General features: G+C 45.6%; 1 protein-coding gene across 2 annotated transcripts in view; it reads right to left on the bottom strand.

Annotated features, from left to right (window-relative positions):
• ARMH4 (armadillo like helical domain containing 4) overlaps positions 1–18,178 on the bottom strand; it is a 175,173-nt gene that overhangs the window by 119,148 nt on the left and 37,847 nt on the right. For both annotated transcript variants that reach the window (XM_077264932.1, XM_077264941.1), the window contains exon 4: positions 455–655. In XM_077264932.1, the coding sequence (XP_077121047.1) occupies positions 455–655 (201 nt within the window). The remainder of the gene's footprint in view (positions 1–454; positions 656–18,178) is intronic.

Below are 18,178 nucleotides of genomic sequence, written 5' to 3' on the forward strand. Positions count from 1 at the left end.
CCATGTGGGTCTGAATAAAATTCACATTTTTTTCACTACAAATCTATGGAGTGCTGCCTTCATTTTTTCTCTGTCTAGATAGATGATAGATAGATAGATAGATAGATAGATAGATAGATAGATAGATAGATAATAGATGATATATGTTAGATGATAGATAGATAGCTAGCTAGCTAGATAGATAGATATATATGGGATAGATGGATAGATAGATACATAGATATGGGATAGATAGATTAGATAGATAGATAGATAGATAGATAGATAGATAGATAGATAGATAGATAGATATGGGATAGATAGATAGATAGATAGATAGATATTTGATAGATAGATAATAGATAGGTAGATAGATAGATAGATAGATAGATAGATAGATATGGGATAGATAGATATTTGATAGATAGATAATAGATAGGCAGATAGATAATACATATACAGATGTCACACATACCTTCAGATTCTAGCCTGTCCAACCCATCGGACGCTGTGGTGGTGATTCTTCTGGTTGGCGGGATGTCTACACTCACACGGGACACAGATGTGACTGTACTGATGACGGTGGTAGATTCAACCTCTGTGGTGGCCATTGGTGTAACAGGAGAGATAGAACTAGCCAGAAACTCCTCATCCTCCTTAGACAAATGAATCAAATCTACAACAAAACACAGGGTAAAGCTAAATATACAAATACTATTTATTATATATACATATTATAGACATGCAGATTTAATAGATGGACATTGCAGATAGAAGATGGATACATAGGAGGATTATAATGAGGGCAATCTGAGCTACCGCCTGGGTCCAAGGGGCTCATGACCAGATTGCCCTCAATTTACTGTTTTGTTTGCCACCATCGGCAGGCGCAAATATCCCGGCGGGGAACTTTCCTGGTGCTCCGCTATTAATATGTGTATGGTATGTGAGCCTATATATAGGCAATGTGGGGGCTCACACTGTATGTAGGAGGCTATATGGGGGCTCATAATGTATGTAGGAAGGTTGGGTGGGGGCTCACACTGTATAAAAGGGGGTATTTATGGGGGCTCATACTATATACAGGAGGCTATATGGGGCTCATATTGTATATAAGTGCTGTGTGGGGGCTCATACTGTATATAGGGTTATGTGGGGGCTCATACTGTATGTGGGGGGCTATGTGGGAGCTCACACTGTATATATGAGGCTATGTGTGATGTCATACTGTATACAGGGAGCTATGGGGGTGCCGATACTGTATATAGGAGGCTATGTGGAGGCTCATACTGTATTTAGGTTATGTGGGCGCCCATACTGTTTATAGGAGGCTATATGGGGGCTCACACTGTATATAGGAGGCTATTTGGGGCTCATACTGCATATAGGAAGCTATGTGCTGGGTCATACCGTATATAGGGAGCTATGTGCAGACTCATACTGTAGGCTATATAGGGTTCATACTGTATATAGGTGCTGGGTGGGGGCTCACACTGTATGTAGAGGATTATGTGGGGGCTCATACTGCATGTAGGGGGCTCTGTGAGGTCTCATACTATATATAGGAGGCTATATGGGGGCTCATACTGTATATATGGAGCTATGTGCAGGCTCAAACTGTGTATAGGGAACTATGTGCAGGCTCATACTGTATATAGGAGGCTGTATGAGGGCTCATACTGTATACAGGGAGCTACAGTTGGGAAAATTAGTATTTGATACACTTCCGATTTTACAAGTTTTCCCACATACAAAGAATAGAGAAGTCTGTAATTTTTATCATAGGTGCACTTTAACTATGAGAGACAGAATCTAAAAAAAAATCCAGAAAAACAAATTGTATGATTTTTACATAGTTAACTTGCATTTTATTGCATGAAATAAGCATTTTATACAATAGAAAACAGAACTTAATATTTGGTACAGAAACCTTTGTTTGCAATTACAGAGCTCGGACGTTTTCTATAGTTCTTGACTAGGTTTGCACACACTGCAGCAGTAACTTTGGCCCACTCCTCCATACAGATCTTCTCCAGATCTTTCAGGTTTCGGGGCTATTGCTGGGCAACATTGAGTTTCAACTCTCTCCAAAGATTTTCTATTGGGTTCAGGTCTGGAGACTGGTTAGGCCACTCCAGTACCTTGAAATACTTCTTTCAGAGCAACTTCTTAGTTGCCCTGGCTGTGTGTTTCAGGTCTTTGTTATGCTGGAAGACCCAGTCATGACCCATCTACAATGCTCTTATTGAGGGAAGAGCACCCCCGAAGTAAGATGTTTCCCCCACCATGCTTCACCATTGGGACAGTGTTATTGAGGTTGTACTCATCCTTCTTCATCCTCCAAATACAGCGAGTGGAGTTGATACCAAAAAGTTCTATTTTGGTGTCATCTGACCACATGACCTTCTCCCATGCCTACTTTGGATCATCCAGATGGTCACTGGAGAACTTCAAACGGGCTTGGACATGTGCTGGTGTGAGCAGAGGGACCTTTCGTGTCCTGCAGGATTTTAATCCATGACGGCATAGTGTGTTACTTACGATAATGTTTGACACTGTGGCTGTGGTCCAAGCTCTCTTCAGGTCTTTCATCAAGTCCTCCCACGTAGTTCTGGGCTGATTCCTGATCTTTTTCAGAATCATTCTTACCCCACAAGGTGAGATTTTGCATGGAGCCCCAAACAGTCATCTTGTTTCTTCCATTTTCTAAGAATTGTGCCAACAGTTGTTGCCTTCTCACCAAGCTGCTTCCCTATTGTCCTTTAGCCCATCCCAGCCTTGTGCAGGTCTACAATTTTGTCCCTGGTGTCCTTAGACAGCTCTTTGGTCTAGGCCACGGTGGAGAGGTTGGAGTGTGATTGATTGAGTGTGTGGACAGGTGTCTTTTATACAGGTAACAAGTTCAAACAGGTGCAATTAATACAGGTAATGAGTGCAGAGGAGGGCTTCTTGAAGAAAAACTTACATGTTTGTGAGAGACAGAATTCTTTCTGGTTGGTAGGTGATCAAATACTTATTGCATGTAATAAAATGCAATGTAATTATTTAAAAATCATACAATGTGATTTTCTGGATTTTATTTTAAGATTCTGTCTCTCACAGTTGAAGTGTACCTACGCTAAAAATTACAGACCTCTCCATTATTTATAGGTAGGAAAACTTGCAAAATTGGCAGTGTGTCAAATACTTATTTTCCCCACTATATGTGTGGGCACATACTGTATATTGAGAGCTGTCACTGGTTTACCACGACAGAGAGGAACCAGAAGACCAGAGCATCTGATTTCTCCTTCTTCTGCACTGATTAGATTCACCTTCTTATTAAACGGAGTTAATCTGCTCTGTTGAGAGCTCCTGGAGTGTTTAGGCTTTCAGCTGTTCCATGTTAGCCACTCCCATCTCCTATATAATCGGGGCCCTGGCTAGCACTCATTGTCAGAGCAAGCTTATGCTGCATGGCTGGAGGTTGTTGGTGGGTTTATCTGTGACTGTTGCAAGGTTTATTCTCCTACTTTGGTTTAACCCCATCCTCCAGTCCCCAGTGCATTCCTCTGTTATATGTGTGAGTATATTTGTATGTTTTGTATTTTTTGTTACCCCTGTTCGTATTTGCTTTTTAGCCTTGTTGGTATATTATGGTACACTATTACTCCCATCTTCCTTGGGTGGTGTAAGAGTACAGACTAAGGGAGTATGCAAGAGCTAAGTCAAAGTACATGGCCCTGGCATCTTCACCATCAGAAGTAATTCGGGGAACAGGGTGAGCTAGGGCGCCCCTAGCGTTAGGGACAGAGAAGGAGCCCCTGGTCCTGGGACACCTTACAACAGAATCGTGACATTAGCTCTGACCGAAACAATTATTTGATCCATTATGGATCCTATCACTGCTCTAACAGGGCAACTACAGCAGTGCAGCCTGGATATGGGAGATCTATGCACTGCCATTTTGCAGCACCCTAACACATCAGGTTTGGGCAACATGACTCCCAGGCAACCCTTAGTGGAGCCCAAGATTGCTTTGCCTGATAGGTTCTCTGGGGGGCCGTGAAAAGTTTGTTGCTTTCAGGAAAGCCTTACTTCAGGTTGGGGATAATAATCTCGCTCGGTACTTCAGGGTGACCCGCAAGCATGAGCATTCTTTCTCCCATTTCACTCCCAGTCACGCCAGATGGTGAAGGAAATTTTTCTGGCGCATGGTCATATATATGACGACTCTGACTGCGTCTCCCTGGCTGAGATCACACTATGTCAGCTTCAGCAGGGAGACCGGCCGGTGGAGAATTGCTCCGAGTTTCAGAGGTGGACCACTGACACTAAGTGGAATGACTCAGTGCTCCGTAGTCAGTTCTGTGAAGGACTATCAGTAAGAGTGAAGGATGCTTTAGCCTTGTATGAGACTCCAGTTTCCCTTGATTTTTTGGGGAAAAAATGTGGTCAATTTAAGGAGCGCTATGGCTATAGAGCACACTGCAATAGATTAGTGGTAAACAAACCATTTATTGAACCACTACACGTTTCAGCAGGAAGGTAGCAGTGTGAAACAACTGAAATTATGTCTTATATTCTAGGTTCTTCAAAGTAGCCACCTTTTGCTTTGATGACTGCTTTGCACACTCTTGGCATTCTCTTGATGAGCTTCAAGAGGTAGTCACCGGGAATGGTCTTCCAACAATCTTGAAGGAGTTCCCAGAGATGCTTAACAATTGTTGGCCCTTTTGCCTTCACTCTGCGGTCCAGCTCACCCCAAACTATCTCGATTGGGTTCAGGTCTGGTGACTGTGGAGGTCAGGTCATCTGGCGTAGCACCCCATCACTCTCCTTCTTGGTCAAATAGCCCTTACACAGCCTGGAGGTGTGTTTGGGGTCATTGTCCTGTTAAAAAATAAATGATGGTCCAACTAAACGCAAACCGGATGGAATTGCATGCCGCTGCAAGATGCTGTGGTAGCCATGCTGGTTCAGTATGCCTTCAATTTTGAATAAATCCCCAACAGTGTCACCAGCAAAGCACCCCCAAACCATCACACCTCCTCCTCCATGCTTCACGGTGTGAACCAGGCATGTAGAGTCCATTCGTTCACCTTTTCTGCGTCGCACAAAGACACGGTGGTTGGAACCAAATTTGGACTCATCAGACCAAAGCACAGATTTCCACTGGTCTAATGTCCATTCCTTGTGTTCTTTATCCCAAACAAGTCTCTTCTGCTTGTTGCCTGTCCTTAGCAGTGGTTTCCTAGCAGCTATTTTACCATGACGGCCTGCTGCACAAAGTCTCCTCTTAACAGTTGTTGTAGAGATGTTTCTGCTGCTAGAACTCTGTGTGGCATTGACCTGGTCTCTAATCTGACCTGCTGTTAACATGCAATTTCTGAGGCTGGTAACTCAGATAAACTTATCCTCAGAAGCAGAGGTGACTCTTGGTCTTCCTTTCCTGGGGCGGTCCTCATGTGAGCCAGTTTCTTTGTAGCACTTGATGGTTTTTGCCACTGCACTTGGGGATACTTTCAAAGTTTTCCCAATTTTTCGGACTGACTGACCTTCATTTCTTAACGTAATGATGGCCACTCCTTTTTCTTTACTTAGCTGATTTTTTCTTGCCATAATACAAATTCTAACAGTCTATTCAGTAGGACTATCAGCTGTGTATCCACCAGACTTCTGCACAACACAACTGATGGTCCCAACCCCATTTATCAGGCAAGAAATCCCACTTATTAAACCTGACAGGGTACACCTGTGAATTGAAAACCATTCCCTGTGACTACCTCTTGAAGCTCATCAAGAGAATGCCAAGAGTGTGCAAAGCAGTCATTAAAGCAAAAGGTGGCTACTTTGAGAACCTAGAATATAAGACATAATTTCAGTTGTTTCACACTTTTTTGTTAAGCATGTAATTCCACATGTGTTAATTCATAGTTTTGATGCCTTCAGTGTGAATGTACAATTTTCATAGTCATGAAAATACAGAAAAATCTTTAACCCCTTCACCCCCGGAGCTTTTTCCGTTTTCGTTTTTCGCTCCCCTCCTTCCCAGAGCCATAACTTTTTTATTTTTCCGTTAATATGGCCATGTGAGGGCTTATTTTTTGCGGGACGAGATGTACTTTTGAACGATACCATTGGTTTTACCATGCCGTGTAATCTCACAATTGTTTTTTTACGAGTTCATAGACACCAAACATGTCTACGTTCTCTTTTATCTAAGTGGTATAAAAAAATTCCAAAGTTTGCTAAAAAAAAAAAAAAATTGCGCCATTTTCCGATACCCGTAGCGTCTCCAATTTTCGTGATCTGGGGTTGGGTGAGGGCTTATTTTTTGGGTGCCGAGCTGGCGTTTTTAATGATACCATTTTGGTGCAGATATGTTTTTTGATCGCCCGTTATTGCATTTTAATGCATTTTAATGCAATGTGTGAGTTAATGGGCGCGGGCGGATCGTGATTCTGCTCGCGCTCATTGCGCGCACATGTCAGCTGTACAAAACAGCTGACATGTCTCAGCTTTGAGTTGGGCTCACCGCCGGAGCCCACCTCAAAGCGGGGGTTCTGCCAGCTGACGTACTATTCCGTCAGCTGGCAGAAAGGGGTTAAATGAGAAGGTGTGTCCAACTTTTGGTCTGTACTGTACATGTCAGGCAGGTCTTACAGACACTCCGACAACAACTCCTTTGTGAAACCAGAGAAATGTATATTCTAAGTTGAGGAGATTCTTTTTCTCGGATATGTGTTATTGTCCACTGGTTTTCTCATGAATGCGGCTAAAGTCCAGGTAGTTCTGGATTGGAATCATCCTGAGCATTTGAAAGCGTTACAAAGGTTTTTGGGTTTCGCCAACTACTACCATAAGTTCATCAAAAACTTTTCGGTAGTGTCCAAACCTCTGATGGATATGAGCGGAAAAGGGACAGACTTTTCCAAGTGGCTCAGTATGGGCAGGGAGGTATTTGATACCTTGAAGGAGTGTTTTTCTCATACAGCCTGACGTCACTCAGCCTTTTATTGTAGAAGTTGACACGTCTGAAGTTGGGTTGGGGGCTGTATTGTCCCAGGGTGCGTCTCCTGGTAAATGGAGTCCATGTGCATACTTTTCTAAAAAAAAAAATGTCATCTGCGGAGAGAAATTATGACATCGGTGACAGGGAACTCTTGGAAATCAAGTGGGCCTTTGAAGAGTGGCATCATTTTCTGGAGGGGGCAATTCATCCAATTATGGTAATCACGGATCATAAGAATCTCATATATCTAGAATCTGCAAAACGTCTAACACCTCGATAGGCAAGATGGGCATTGTTCTTCACCAGGTTTATCTTTTTTGTTACGTATAGGCCGGGGAACAAGAACATTAAGACGGATGCCTTATCTCGTTGCTTTCCTAGGGGGGAAGATAATTGTTCCTATACTAAAAAAAGGGGTGGTTGTTGTGTCTATATGCTTCGATCTTGAAAAAGAGGTTGTTGTGCCTGTGAATCTCCATCTGAGAATTCTTAGTGAAGATCATGATTCAGTCTTGGTCTGACATCCCGTGATAAAGCTACCACAGATCTTCTTACTCCATGTTTTTGGTGATTAGGGGTACATCAGGATGTTCGGAAAGTATGTGGCCACCTGCAGTGTCTGTGCGCGTTCTAAAACCTCTCATACTCGTCCATATGGGTCTCTTCAACCATTGGTGAGGACAGCATGGAGGCTTTCCTCACAGTTTTCGAATGCACTGCAGAGCAGGAGAGCTTGCCGGTATCCCAGTGGGCTGAAGTGGTGGCCCCCTTTCTGACGGGAGATGCCCAGAAGGCATACCTGGACCTCAGTCAGGATGATGCTCTGGACTACGTGAAGGTGAGAGGTGAGATCCTTGCCAGACTGGGTGTTAATACCTATGTGCGGGCTCAGGATTGCATCAGGATTTGATCAGGATTTGACGCAGGTGTTTTTTGATACGTTTATTCTGCATGCGTTTTTTATGCGTTTTTTCATAGCCTGCTTTTTTTTGTCCCTTGAAATAAAGCTGATTGAAAGTTGCCTTCTGGGAAGGAAAAAAAAAGGGATTTCCTGTTTGCAAATTCATTTTTTGCTGCAATGCCTCTAGTTTTACTGCCAAACAAAAGGAAGAGAATTATCCCTACCTGATAATTCTCATTATGAGGCTGAATATGCTACAAACAGTAAGTAAATATTAACTCCTTATCTGGGCTGGTTATCGAAAATAAAGGGATCCCCTTGAGAAAAAAATGGCGTGGGGTCCCCGATATTTTTGTTAACCAGCCAGATGAAGCAGACTACTAAGGCCTGGTATTTAAGGCTGGTAAGGATCCTTGCCAGCCTGATAATACCAGGCCACAGCAGTCTGCTTATCTGGCTGGTTAGCAAAAATAGGGGGATCCACTCGAAAAAAAAATGGCGTGGGGTCCCCCGTATTTTTGTTAACCAGCCAGATGAAGCAGACTACTGAGGCCTGGTATTTAAGGCTGGTCCAATGATCCAATATCCATGAACCTTACCAGCCTGCTAATACCAGGCCGCAGCAGTCTGCTTATCTTGGCTGGTTATCAAAAATAGGGGGATCACATCGAAAAAAAAATGGCGTGGGGTCCCCCCTATCTATATATATAATTGTCTAAGGGGTACTTCCGTCTGTTTGTCTGTCTGTCTGTAACTAACTTCCGTAACGGAAATCCCGCATCGCTGATTGGTCGTGACAGGCTTAGTCCGGCCGCCAATTGGCCCCTCAAGTCAGTGCCCCCTCCCTACTCCCCTCCAGTCAGTGCCAGTGTGTCGCCCTATCCCAGACCAACTTTTTACTATTGATGCTGCCTATGCAGCATCAATAGTAAAAAAGATATGTTAAAAATAATTTAAAAAATGGAAAATTGTGCTATTCTCACCTTTCGCTGTCCGCCGATGCGCGCGATGCTGCCGCCAGCTTCCATTCCCAGTGATGCATTGCGAAATTACCCAGATGACTTAGCGGTCTCGCGAGTATATAACTGTTTTTTATTTTAATTATTTTTTTAACAGGGATATGGTGCCCACACTGCTATATACTACATGGGCTGTGTTATATACTGCGTGGGCTGTGTGATATACTTCGTGGGCTGTGTTATATACTGCGTGGGCTGTGCTATATATTACGTGGGCTGTGCTATATATTACATGGGCTGTGTTATATACTACGTGGCTGTGTTATATACTACGTGGCTGCTATATACTACGTGGCTGCTATATACTACATGCACTGTGCTATATACTACGTGGACTGTGTTATTTACTGCTTGGGCTGTGTTATATACTACGTGGGCTGTGTTATATACTGCGTGGGCAGTGTTATATACTGTGTGGGCTGTGTTATATAGTACGTGGCCTGTGTTATTTACTGCGTGGGCTGTGCTATATATTACGTGGGCTGTGCTATATATTACGTGGGCTGTGTTATATACTACGTGGCTGCTATATACTACGTGGCTGTGCTATATACTACGTGGCTGTCTATGTTAGGTGGCCCGTGCTATATACTATGTGGCTGCTACATAATATGTGGCTGCTATATACCACGTGGCTGTGCTACATACTACGTGGCTGTGCTATATACTACGTGGCTGTACTATATACTACGTGGCTCTGTTAAATACTATGTGGCTGTATTATATACTACGTGGCTGTATTATATACTACGTGGCTGTACTAAGCACGACGTACATACATACATTTTCTGGAATACCTGATGGGTTAGACTGCTGCGGCCTGGTATTAAAAGACTGGCAAGGCCCATGCATTTTGGCCCTCACCAGCCTAAAAATACCAGCCTGCAGTAGCCCCACAACTGGCGCATCCAAAGATGCACCAATTGTGGAACTTTACACGGCTTTTCCCACTCCCGAGTGGGATATGGGAAAATAAAGGGTTAATGTCACCTTGCTAATGTAAGGTGACATTAAGCCTTGTTAATAATGGAGAGGTGTCAATAAGACACCTATCCATTATTAATCCAAAGTTTGTAAATGGGTAAAAAAATACACAGCCAGAATAAAATATTTTAATGAAATAAAACACAACACAGTTTTAACATCTTTTAATTGTACTCTCACTCCTGCGAAGCCCTCGATCTCCTGTAAAAAAAAAAACAACAAAAAAACCAAACCAACAGTATACTCCCTGTTCCGCCGTTGTCCAAAATAACGAAGATCCCACGACGAGTCCAGCTCTGCTACATCTGGATGCCAGGCTAAGCCTGACATCCAGACACAGCAGAGCTGCTTACCGGAGGAGATTCCCCGGCAGTCATGTCGAATGCATTTCTCACGGCCAGCTGATCGTGAGAGTACATGTGACCGGAGATTACCCCGTCCCCGGCAGTCACATGCACAGAACTTATCGCGATAAGCTGGCCGTGAGAAATACACTACACCGCCAGGGAAAGGGTAATGGCCGGTCACCTGTACTATCAGCTGGCCACAAGAAATCCATACCACGTGACAACCGGGGCATCTCTTGCAGTAAGCAGCTGGGCATCGCGCAGAGGGCTATTAATTTAAAAAAAAAAAAAGGACAGAACAGATTCACTAGCCTCTCTCTCTCTCCGGAAGTTCCTGTGTCACGTACTTCCATATGTGACACAGGTACTCAACATATGTTAATTAGCCGACATGCGTAGTAAGCTGCATTAACGCAGTTACTACGCATGTGACTAATCATTAGATGCGGTGTCTATGGGAAATTTACGGTGCGGCGCGGGGTGGCGACGCATTGTAAACAGACATGCGTCGTATGTCCGTTTACCATGGTCTGCCGCATGCGTGTGTTAACGCATAGTGGAGACGAGATTTCAGGAAATCCCCTCCACTATGCTGTAACATCTGGGCGCTGCGTGTTTGACGCTGCGGCTCTACGCAGTGTCAAACACGCAGCGTTTCCTGACCATGGAAACACACCCTTACTGCTGCTGGTAAAAAAAAATGGCTCCAGCCTGAGACCTTGACCCCACTCCAGATTGTGGAAAGGGTGGTGGTCGACCGACTGGCAAGGGCTTTGCCAGCAGCCATACAGCGTTGGGTAGGACAAGAGGACCTGGGCACTCTGGACAAAGTGTTAGGAATGATTGAGCGGTATACTGCCACTCAGGACTTTATACGGGACACTGCTCCACTCCGGCTGTCACGTAAGGTCCCGCCAGCTCAGGAGCCTGGGAAAAGTCCACGACCCACCACTGGGGCTAATCTGGATCAAGCCCGTACTGAGGGGTTATCCCGAAAGGAGACTGACAGCAGACCCATGTCCCCTAAATCTGCCCCAAGGTTCCCTCGTGTTGCAGCTATTAAGTGTTGGCGGTGCCAGGGCCATGGACATGTGGCTGCCAACTGCCCCCTGACAGCTGAACCCATGGACTACGGGTATGCTCGCCATGTGCAGAGGCGTATCTAGGGGGGGCAGTTGGCGCATGTTCCAGTCCGCAGTGCGCCGGCTCTCAGGAAGAGAAAAAGACAATGATGGCTATGGTGGGGTAGGAGGCAATGATGGGGGTGGTGGAGGAGTAGGCTGTGATGGAGGTGGTGGAAAGGGCAATTAATGGGGGTGATGGAGAGGGCAAGGATGGGGGTGATTGGGGAGAATGCAATGATGGTGCAGAGGGAGAATGCAATGGTGGTGGTGGAAAGGGCAATAATGGGGGTTGTGTGGGAGGAGGAAATGGTGGAGGTGGTGGAATGGGCAATGATGGGAGTGGTGGGGCAAAGAACATGATGTGGGTGGTGGGGGAGGAGGAAATGATGGAGGTGGTTGAATGGGCAATTATATGGGGTGGTGGGGGAGAAAGCAATGATAGTAATGGTGGAGAAGGCAATGATGGAGGTAGTGAAGAGCAGGGCCGGCTCCAGGTTTTTGAGGGCCCCGGGCGAAAGAGTCTCAGTGGGCCCCCCCCGTCCTTTAACACATACCACGATTCATGATGCCCAGATACAGCAGAGAAGTATAGGTATAGTACAATGCCAGATTTCACTTCTTACATGAGTGGTAGCTATTGTAAAGTCTGCAGTGTATATATAGAGGACAGGAGGAGTGGTACTGTACAGTGTATATATACAGGAGTGGTACTGTACAGTGTATATATACAGGAGGAGGGGTACTGTGCAGTGTATATATACAGGAGGAGCGGTACTGTGCAGTGTATATATACAGGGAGAGGTACTGTGCAGTGTATATATACAGGGGGAGTGGTACTGTGCAGTATATTTACAGGGGGAGTGGTACTGTGTAGTGTATATATACAGGAGGAGGGGTACTGTGCAGTGTATATATACAGGGGAGAGGTACTGTGCAGTGTATATATACAGGAGGAGTGGTACTGTGCAGTGTATATATACAGGAGGAGGGGTACTGTGCAGTGTCTATATACAGGAGGAGGAGTACTGTGCAGTGTATAAATACAGGAGGAGTGGTACTGTGCAGTGTATATATACAGGGGAGAGGTACTGTGCAGTGTATATATACAGGGGAGAGGTACTGTGCGGTGTATATATACAGGGGAGAGGTACTGTGCAGTGTATATATACAGGGGAGAGGTACTGTGCAGTGTATATATACAGGGGAGAGGTACTGTGCAATGTATATATACAGGGGAGAGGTACTGTGCAGTGTATATATACAGGGGAGAGGTACTGTGCGGTGTATATATACAGGGGAGAGGTACTGTGCAGTGTATATATACAGGGGAGAGGTACTGTGCGGTGTATATATACAGGGGAGAGGTACTGTGCAATGTATATATACAGGGGAGAGGTACTGTGCAGTGTATATATACAGGGGAGTGGTACTGTGCAGTGTATATACTTCAACAGCCGCCCAGCCCAGGCCCCCAGCACCTGTCCTGTATATATATTATATACACTGTATCTATACAGGCTGTGCTGGGGGCCTGGGCTGGGCAGCTGCTGTAGTATATATATATATATATGTCAGCTGCAGCCGCCCAGCCCATGGCCGCCCCAGGTCACCCAGACTGTCAGAATATACAGCGATAGCATGGCACTCACTCAGGCGCCGGTAGGAGCTCCTCCGGAATCTGCCTGTGCCTGATAAGTTCAGCACTGCACGCAGCCAGCGGCGGGAGAGCAGAGCAGGAGAATGTGCTCTCTCCGCCCACAATGTCACGCTGGCTGTGTCCTTAACCCCGATGTGCCTGGCCCTGCACTGACTGAGAAGATGCTTGTGCCAGCGCAAATTGGAATCTATGACTGCGTGAGTGGGCCCCCCCGGCTCGCCAAGGCCCCGGCACTTGCCCGGGTGTGCTGGGTGCTGACGCCGGCCCTGGTGAAGAGGGCAATGATGGGGTGGGGTAGAGGACATTATTGAGATGCAGGGGGAGGAGGACAATGAGGGGTGTTGGGGATTGGGATGGGAGGAAGGGGGACTTATAACGGACTTAGGAACAGGGAGAGGTGGAGGAAGACATTATTATCACTTATGTATAACACAGTCCCTTAGTATATAGTGTACTCACTTACATATAGCACAGTCCCTTAGTATATAGTGTACTAACTAATTCTGTATAACACCATCCTTAGTTACATAGTTTTCTCTTTTATTATGTATAACATCATCCCTTATTACATACCATCCTCTCTAGTTATATATATGGTGCTGTCCCTTATTATATAGCTTCCTCTGCTGTTATGTACAGTGCTGTCTCTTACATAGTGTATTCTTGTTGATTTTGTTATTCGCAGCGCCCTCTTTTATTACATAGTCCCCTCTTTTTTTTAGATATAAAATGACTGCTGATGGAGGAGACGGTGACCAGAAGACCTGTCCATCAGCTCCTACATTAGAAAAGAAGCTTTCCCAAGCTCCATCAGCAGTCATTGCAGGGCTATATATAATCCAACATGTAAGGGATGGTGCTGTACATAACAAGAGAGGGCACTGTACAATAAGGGACGGCAATATACATAATAAAGGAGATTATGTAATATATATACATATGTATGTGTGTGTGGCTATATATATTATCCTTGTCGTCATAAAAGGAGAGGGGCCCAGACAGTTCTTGCACAATGGCCCCAAGCTGTCAGTGTCCGCCCCTGCCCAGGGAACAATTGTACTCGCATCTTACAGGCGGATGAAGCATACCAATCCATGAAGGTGGCGCTGTGCGGACAGCCCGTCCTCATTAGCCCCGACTTTCAGAAACACTTCATTGTGCAGACAGATGCCTTTAACCTGGGCCTAGGAGCAGGAGGTGGACGGAGAGGAGCATCTGGTCACCTACCTAAGTAGGAAACTCACCCCGGCCGAGAAAAACTATAGCGTAGTGGAGAAGGAGTACCTGGCCATTGAAGTCTCTACTTTATTATTTGCTCACTCAATCAATCATTTCGCTTGGTAACAGATCATTCACTCTTGGTTTGGATGAGGAATGGCAAGGAGAGAAATCGCCCTGTCTTTGCAAAACTTTAATTTTACCATCGAACATCGGGCAGGGAAGTCACAGGGAATACGGATGCCCTGTCACGGGCCCCCTGTATGGTGACAAATATTCAACCCCAAAAGTTGGAACAGAGGGGGGTATGTGAGGCAGTGACTGGTGTTATTTGCGAGGGTCGCTATGTGTCCCCCAGGATGCGCTCAGAAGCATATTAGATCCACTGGAGTGCCTTGTGGTCACAGCAAGATGTCTGTGGGTCACAAGGCGGAATAAAAGTAAGCATGAACCTGGTCAGATTATGTGGCCAAGGAATTGTTCAGGAAAACCCAGTATGGGCTTTTATATTTTAAATGGACTGCAGGAAGGTAGTTGGGCCGGTCCGTTTCTTGCAAGTGATCCATGGCCACAGATTCCAGTTGAGATTAAAAAAAAACCCAGCAAGAAGGGTTTGGGTGTGTCAGTTTGGTTTCTGGAGGAGTACACACACTATACACGGCGGTGCAGTCGCCCACGGCAACAGTCATGATCTATCTTCTGTTTCCCAGCTGCAAACCAGAGGACAACGTTTCTTTTGTTTGTGAGTTGGACATTAAACCTACGTTTACTTTAAACTTTCCTATGTCCCTGCCTCATCACTGCACAGTGTGAACAGTAGTGATAGGGTTACATAGGGGAAGTCCACAAGCAGCAGGGGCAGCATACCGATTAATTTGAACAGTAACATCACCAAGTCACATGGGCTAAATAAAGTCCACTTACTTTGGTAATTATTGGAGTGCTGCCTGGTTTTTCTATTTTTATACATTTTTACAAAAGTTGAATATTTTGTATGGGAGTCTGTGCACCCACATTGTATTTTTTAAAGGGAATCTGTCACCTCATTTTTCACATATAAGCTGCTGCCACCGCCACTAGGGGCTTATCTACAGCATTCTGTAATGCTGTAAATAAGCCCCTGATGTAACCTGAAAGATAAGAAAAATAAGTTAGATTTTGCTCACCCAGGGGCGGTCCGGTGCTGTCCGGCGCCTCCCATCTTCATGCGATGACGTTCTCTTCCTTGCTTCTGTCGCAGCTCCTGCGCAGGTGTAATGTTGAGGGCAGAGCAAAGTACTGAAGTGTGCAGGCGACGGAAAAGGTCAGAGAGGCCCGGCACCTGCGCATTGCAGTACTTTACGCTGCCCTCAACAGAGCAAATCAGTATGCCTGCGCAGGAGCCGCAACAGAAGCAAGGAAGAGGACGTCATCGCTTGAAGATGGGAGGCGCCGGACCTGGACCCGCGACACCCATGGGACCGGACCGCCCCCCCGGGTGAGTATAATCTAACTAGTTTTTCTTATCTTTCAGGTTACATCAGGGGCTTATTTACAGCATTACAGAATGCTGTAGATAAGCCCCTAATGGCGGTGGCCGCAGCTTATGTGCGAAAAATTAGGTGACAGATTCCCTTTAAGTATGCTGTTCCAATTTCTATCTTTAGATAGATACATAGATAGATAGATAATAGATAGATAGATAGATAGATAGATAGATAGATAGATAGATAGATAAAAAATCGAAAAATAGAGCAGCACATTCAGCATGGAAAGAATCTGGGTGCAAAAGAGCTTCCACAGACATATACCAAACCTTGCATGTACCGTAGTAGTCCAAAAAAGGAAGCAGCACACCACTGTCTGTGAATATGGAGCTATTTTATTTAGCCCATGATGGCGACGTTTCGGTTTAGTGTAGCGAACCTTTTTCAATTGTATGTCCAAAACGTCACCACGCCATCGGGCATTAAAGATCACCAGTTTGGAATTTTTGTGCTATTTCCCCTTTTTTGCTTTTAGATAGATATATAGATAGTGTGAGGCAGTGACCGGTGTTATATGCGATCGTCATTATGTGTCACCCAGGATGTGCAAAGAAACATATGGAGGCTGTGGGAGTGTATTGCAGTCACAGGCATAGCTGTGATTGCAATACAGAATAGAAGTGTTGATCTTGGGCAAGTTATTTGTCCGAGGCAGATTTAAAAAAACCTGCTCTGGGCTTTTTTGAAACGGACTACAGGATGGTAGTGGGGCTGTCCGTTTTCTCCTCAGCCCCGGGTTTTCCATGTGGCCGACGGCCACAGGTACTTTTTTAAAAAACCCTGCAGCAAAGAGTTGGGTGTGTCATTTTTGGTCTTGCAAACAAGCACAGCAGAAGGCTCTGCAGAACTCATTCTGTGTGAGGAAACACAGGGCCAAGTGGAGCCAAAAGGCCTGGCACCCTCAGCGTGCATGGAGGTGCAGTCGCCCACGGCAAACGGTCACGAACTGTCTTGTTTCCCGGCTGCAATCTGGAGGATACTGTGTGCTGTGCACTGTGTGAGTTTGGACATTAAACATGTTTTGCTGTGAACTTTCCTGTGGTCACTGTCTGTCTGTCACACTGCACCAACCCCGCTGCACTACAATAGATAGATAGATATGAGATAGATAGATAGATAGATAGATAGATAGATAGATAGATAGATAGATAGATAGATAGTGTGAGGCAGTGAGGGGGATCATATGCGAGGGTCGATATGTATCCCCCAGGATGCGCATAGAAGCGCACTGAGGCCTCCGGAGTGCATTGCAGTCACAGATATAGCTGTGATTACATTGCAAAATAAAAGTTAGTTTGGTCTTGGACAAGTTATTTGCCCAAGGCAGATTTAAGAAAACCCAGCATGGGCTTTTATTTCTGGAGTGAACTACAGAATGGTAGTGGTGCGGTTTGCTCCATCCAGACCAGGTCTTACAAGTGGCCCATGGCCACAGATTCCATTTAAAAACCCTGCAGCAAGGGTTGGGTGTGTCAGAGTTTGTTTGCAAACTGCAGAGCAGGAGGCTCTGTAACATCTGGCTTAGCTGTGCAGTTAACACAGGGCCAAGGGTAGTGAATGCCTGGCGCCCCTCAGCGTGACATGGTGGTGCAGTCGCCTATGGCAACTGGTCTCGGATACGGACGGTCTTGACGCCCCAGTTGTGATTCGGAAGATACTGTATGTTTTCCAATGTAAGTTTCTTTGGACATTAAAAGACATTTGCTTTTAACTTTTATGTGGTCCCTGCCTATCTGTTGCACTGCACCAACCCCGCTGCATTACGATAGATAGATAGATGGATAGATAAATAGATAATGTAGCGCAAGCGCCCCAGCTCGGGTCCGGTCCCCGCTACCTGTCAGAGGTCTCCTTCAAGATTTCTGCATGCGTTCTTCCCCTGCTGCTGCTGCCTCCTGGTGCATGGTCTACAAGTCTCTTAAAGAGACAGCGCGCCTTTTTAAAAAAGGATCAGAACCAATGGCTGAGTAACTGGTATTATTTCCCCGTACCTGTGTGTCTGTATTCCGACAGCATCCTAATTCCTTTTGTCTCCTCAGTGTGCCAGCCATGTCTTCCTACGTCTCCTAAGACATCGCCCGAACTCCCTACGCCAGTTCTAACCCGCTCCAGCCTGCTACCTAATTCTTCTGCTTGCCGTCAGCCGAGTGCTTCGCTATCCGCAATACCCGCTAATCCACCTGTTTCGTTGGGTCAGCTTCCACGTGTCCGGGGTCTAACTGAAGGTAGCACTTGCGTCCCTCGGGCATTCCAATCCAACCCTGTTTGAGGGGTCTTACTAGGGGTGTCTAGGGCTCGCATAGTCATGCCCCCTTTGGAGCATGATCGGGTGGTCTTCGAGTATTTATGGCGTGCTCGGAGATTAGGTTTGAGTTGCGGCAGCTGCATGATTTGCGGCCTCTTGACAGCCTGAATACATGTGGGGATTC

This window comes from Ranitomeya variabilis, chromosome 1, assembly GCF_051348905.1.
Source record: "Ranitomeya variabilis isolate aRanVar5 chromosome 1, aRanVar5.hap1, whole genome shotgun sequence".
Lineage (NCBI taxonomy): Eukaryota > Metazoa > Chordata > Amphibia > Anura > Dendrobatidae > Ranitomeya > Ranitomeya variabilis.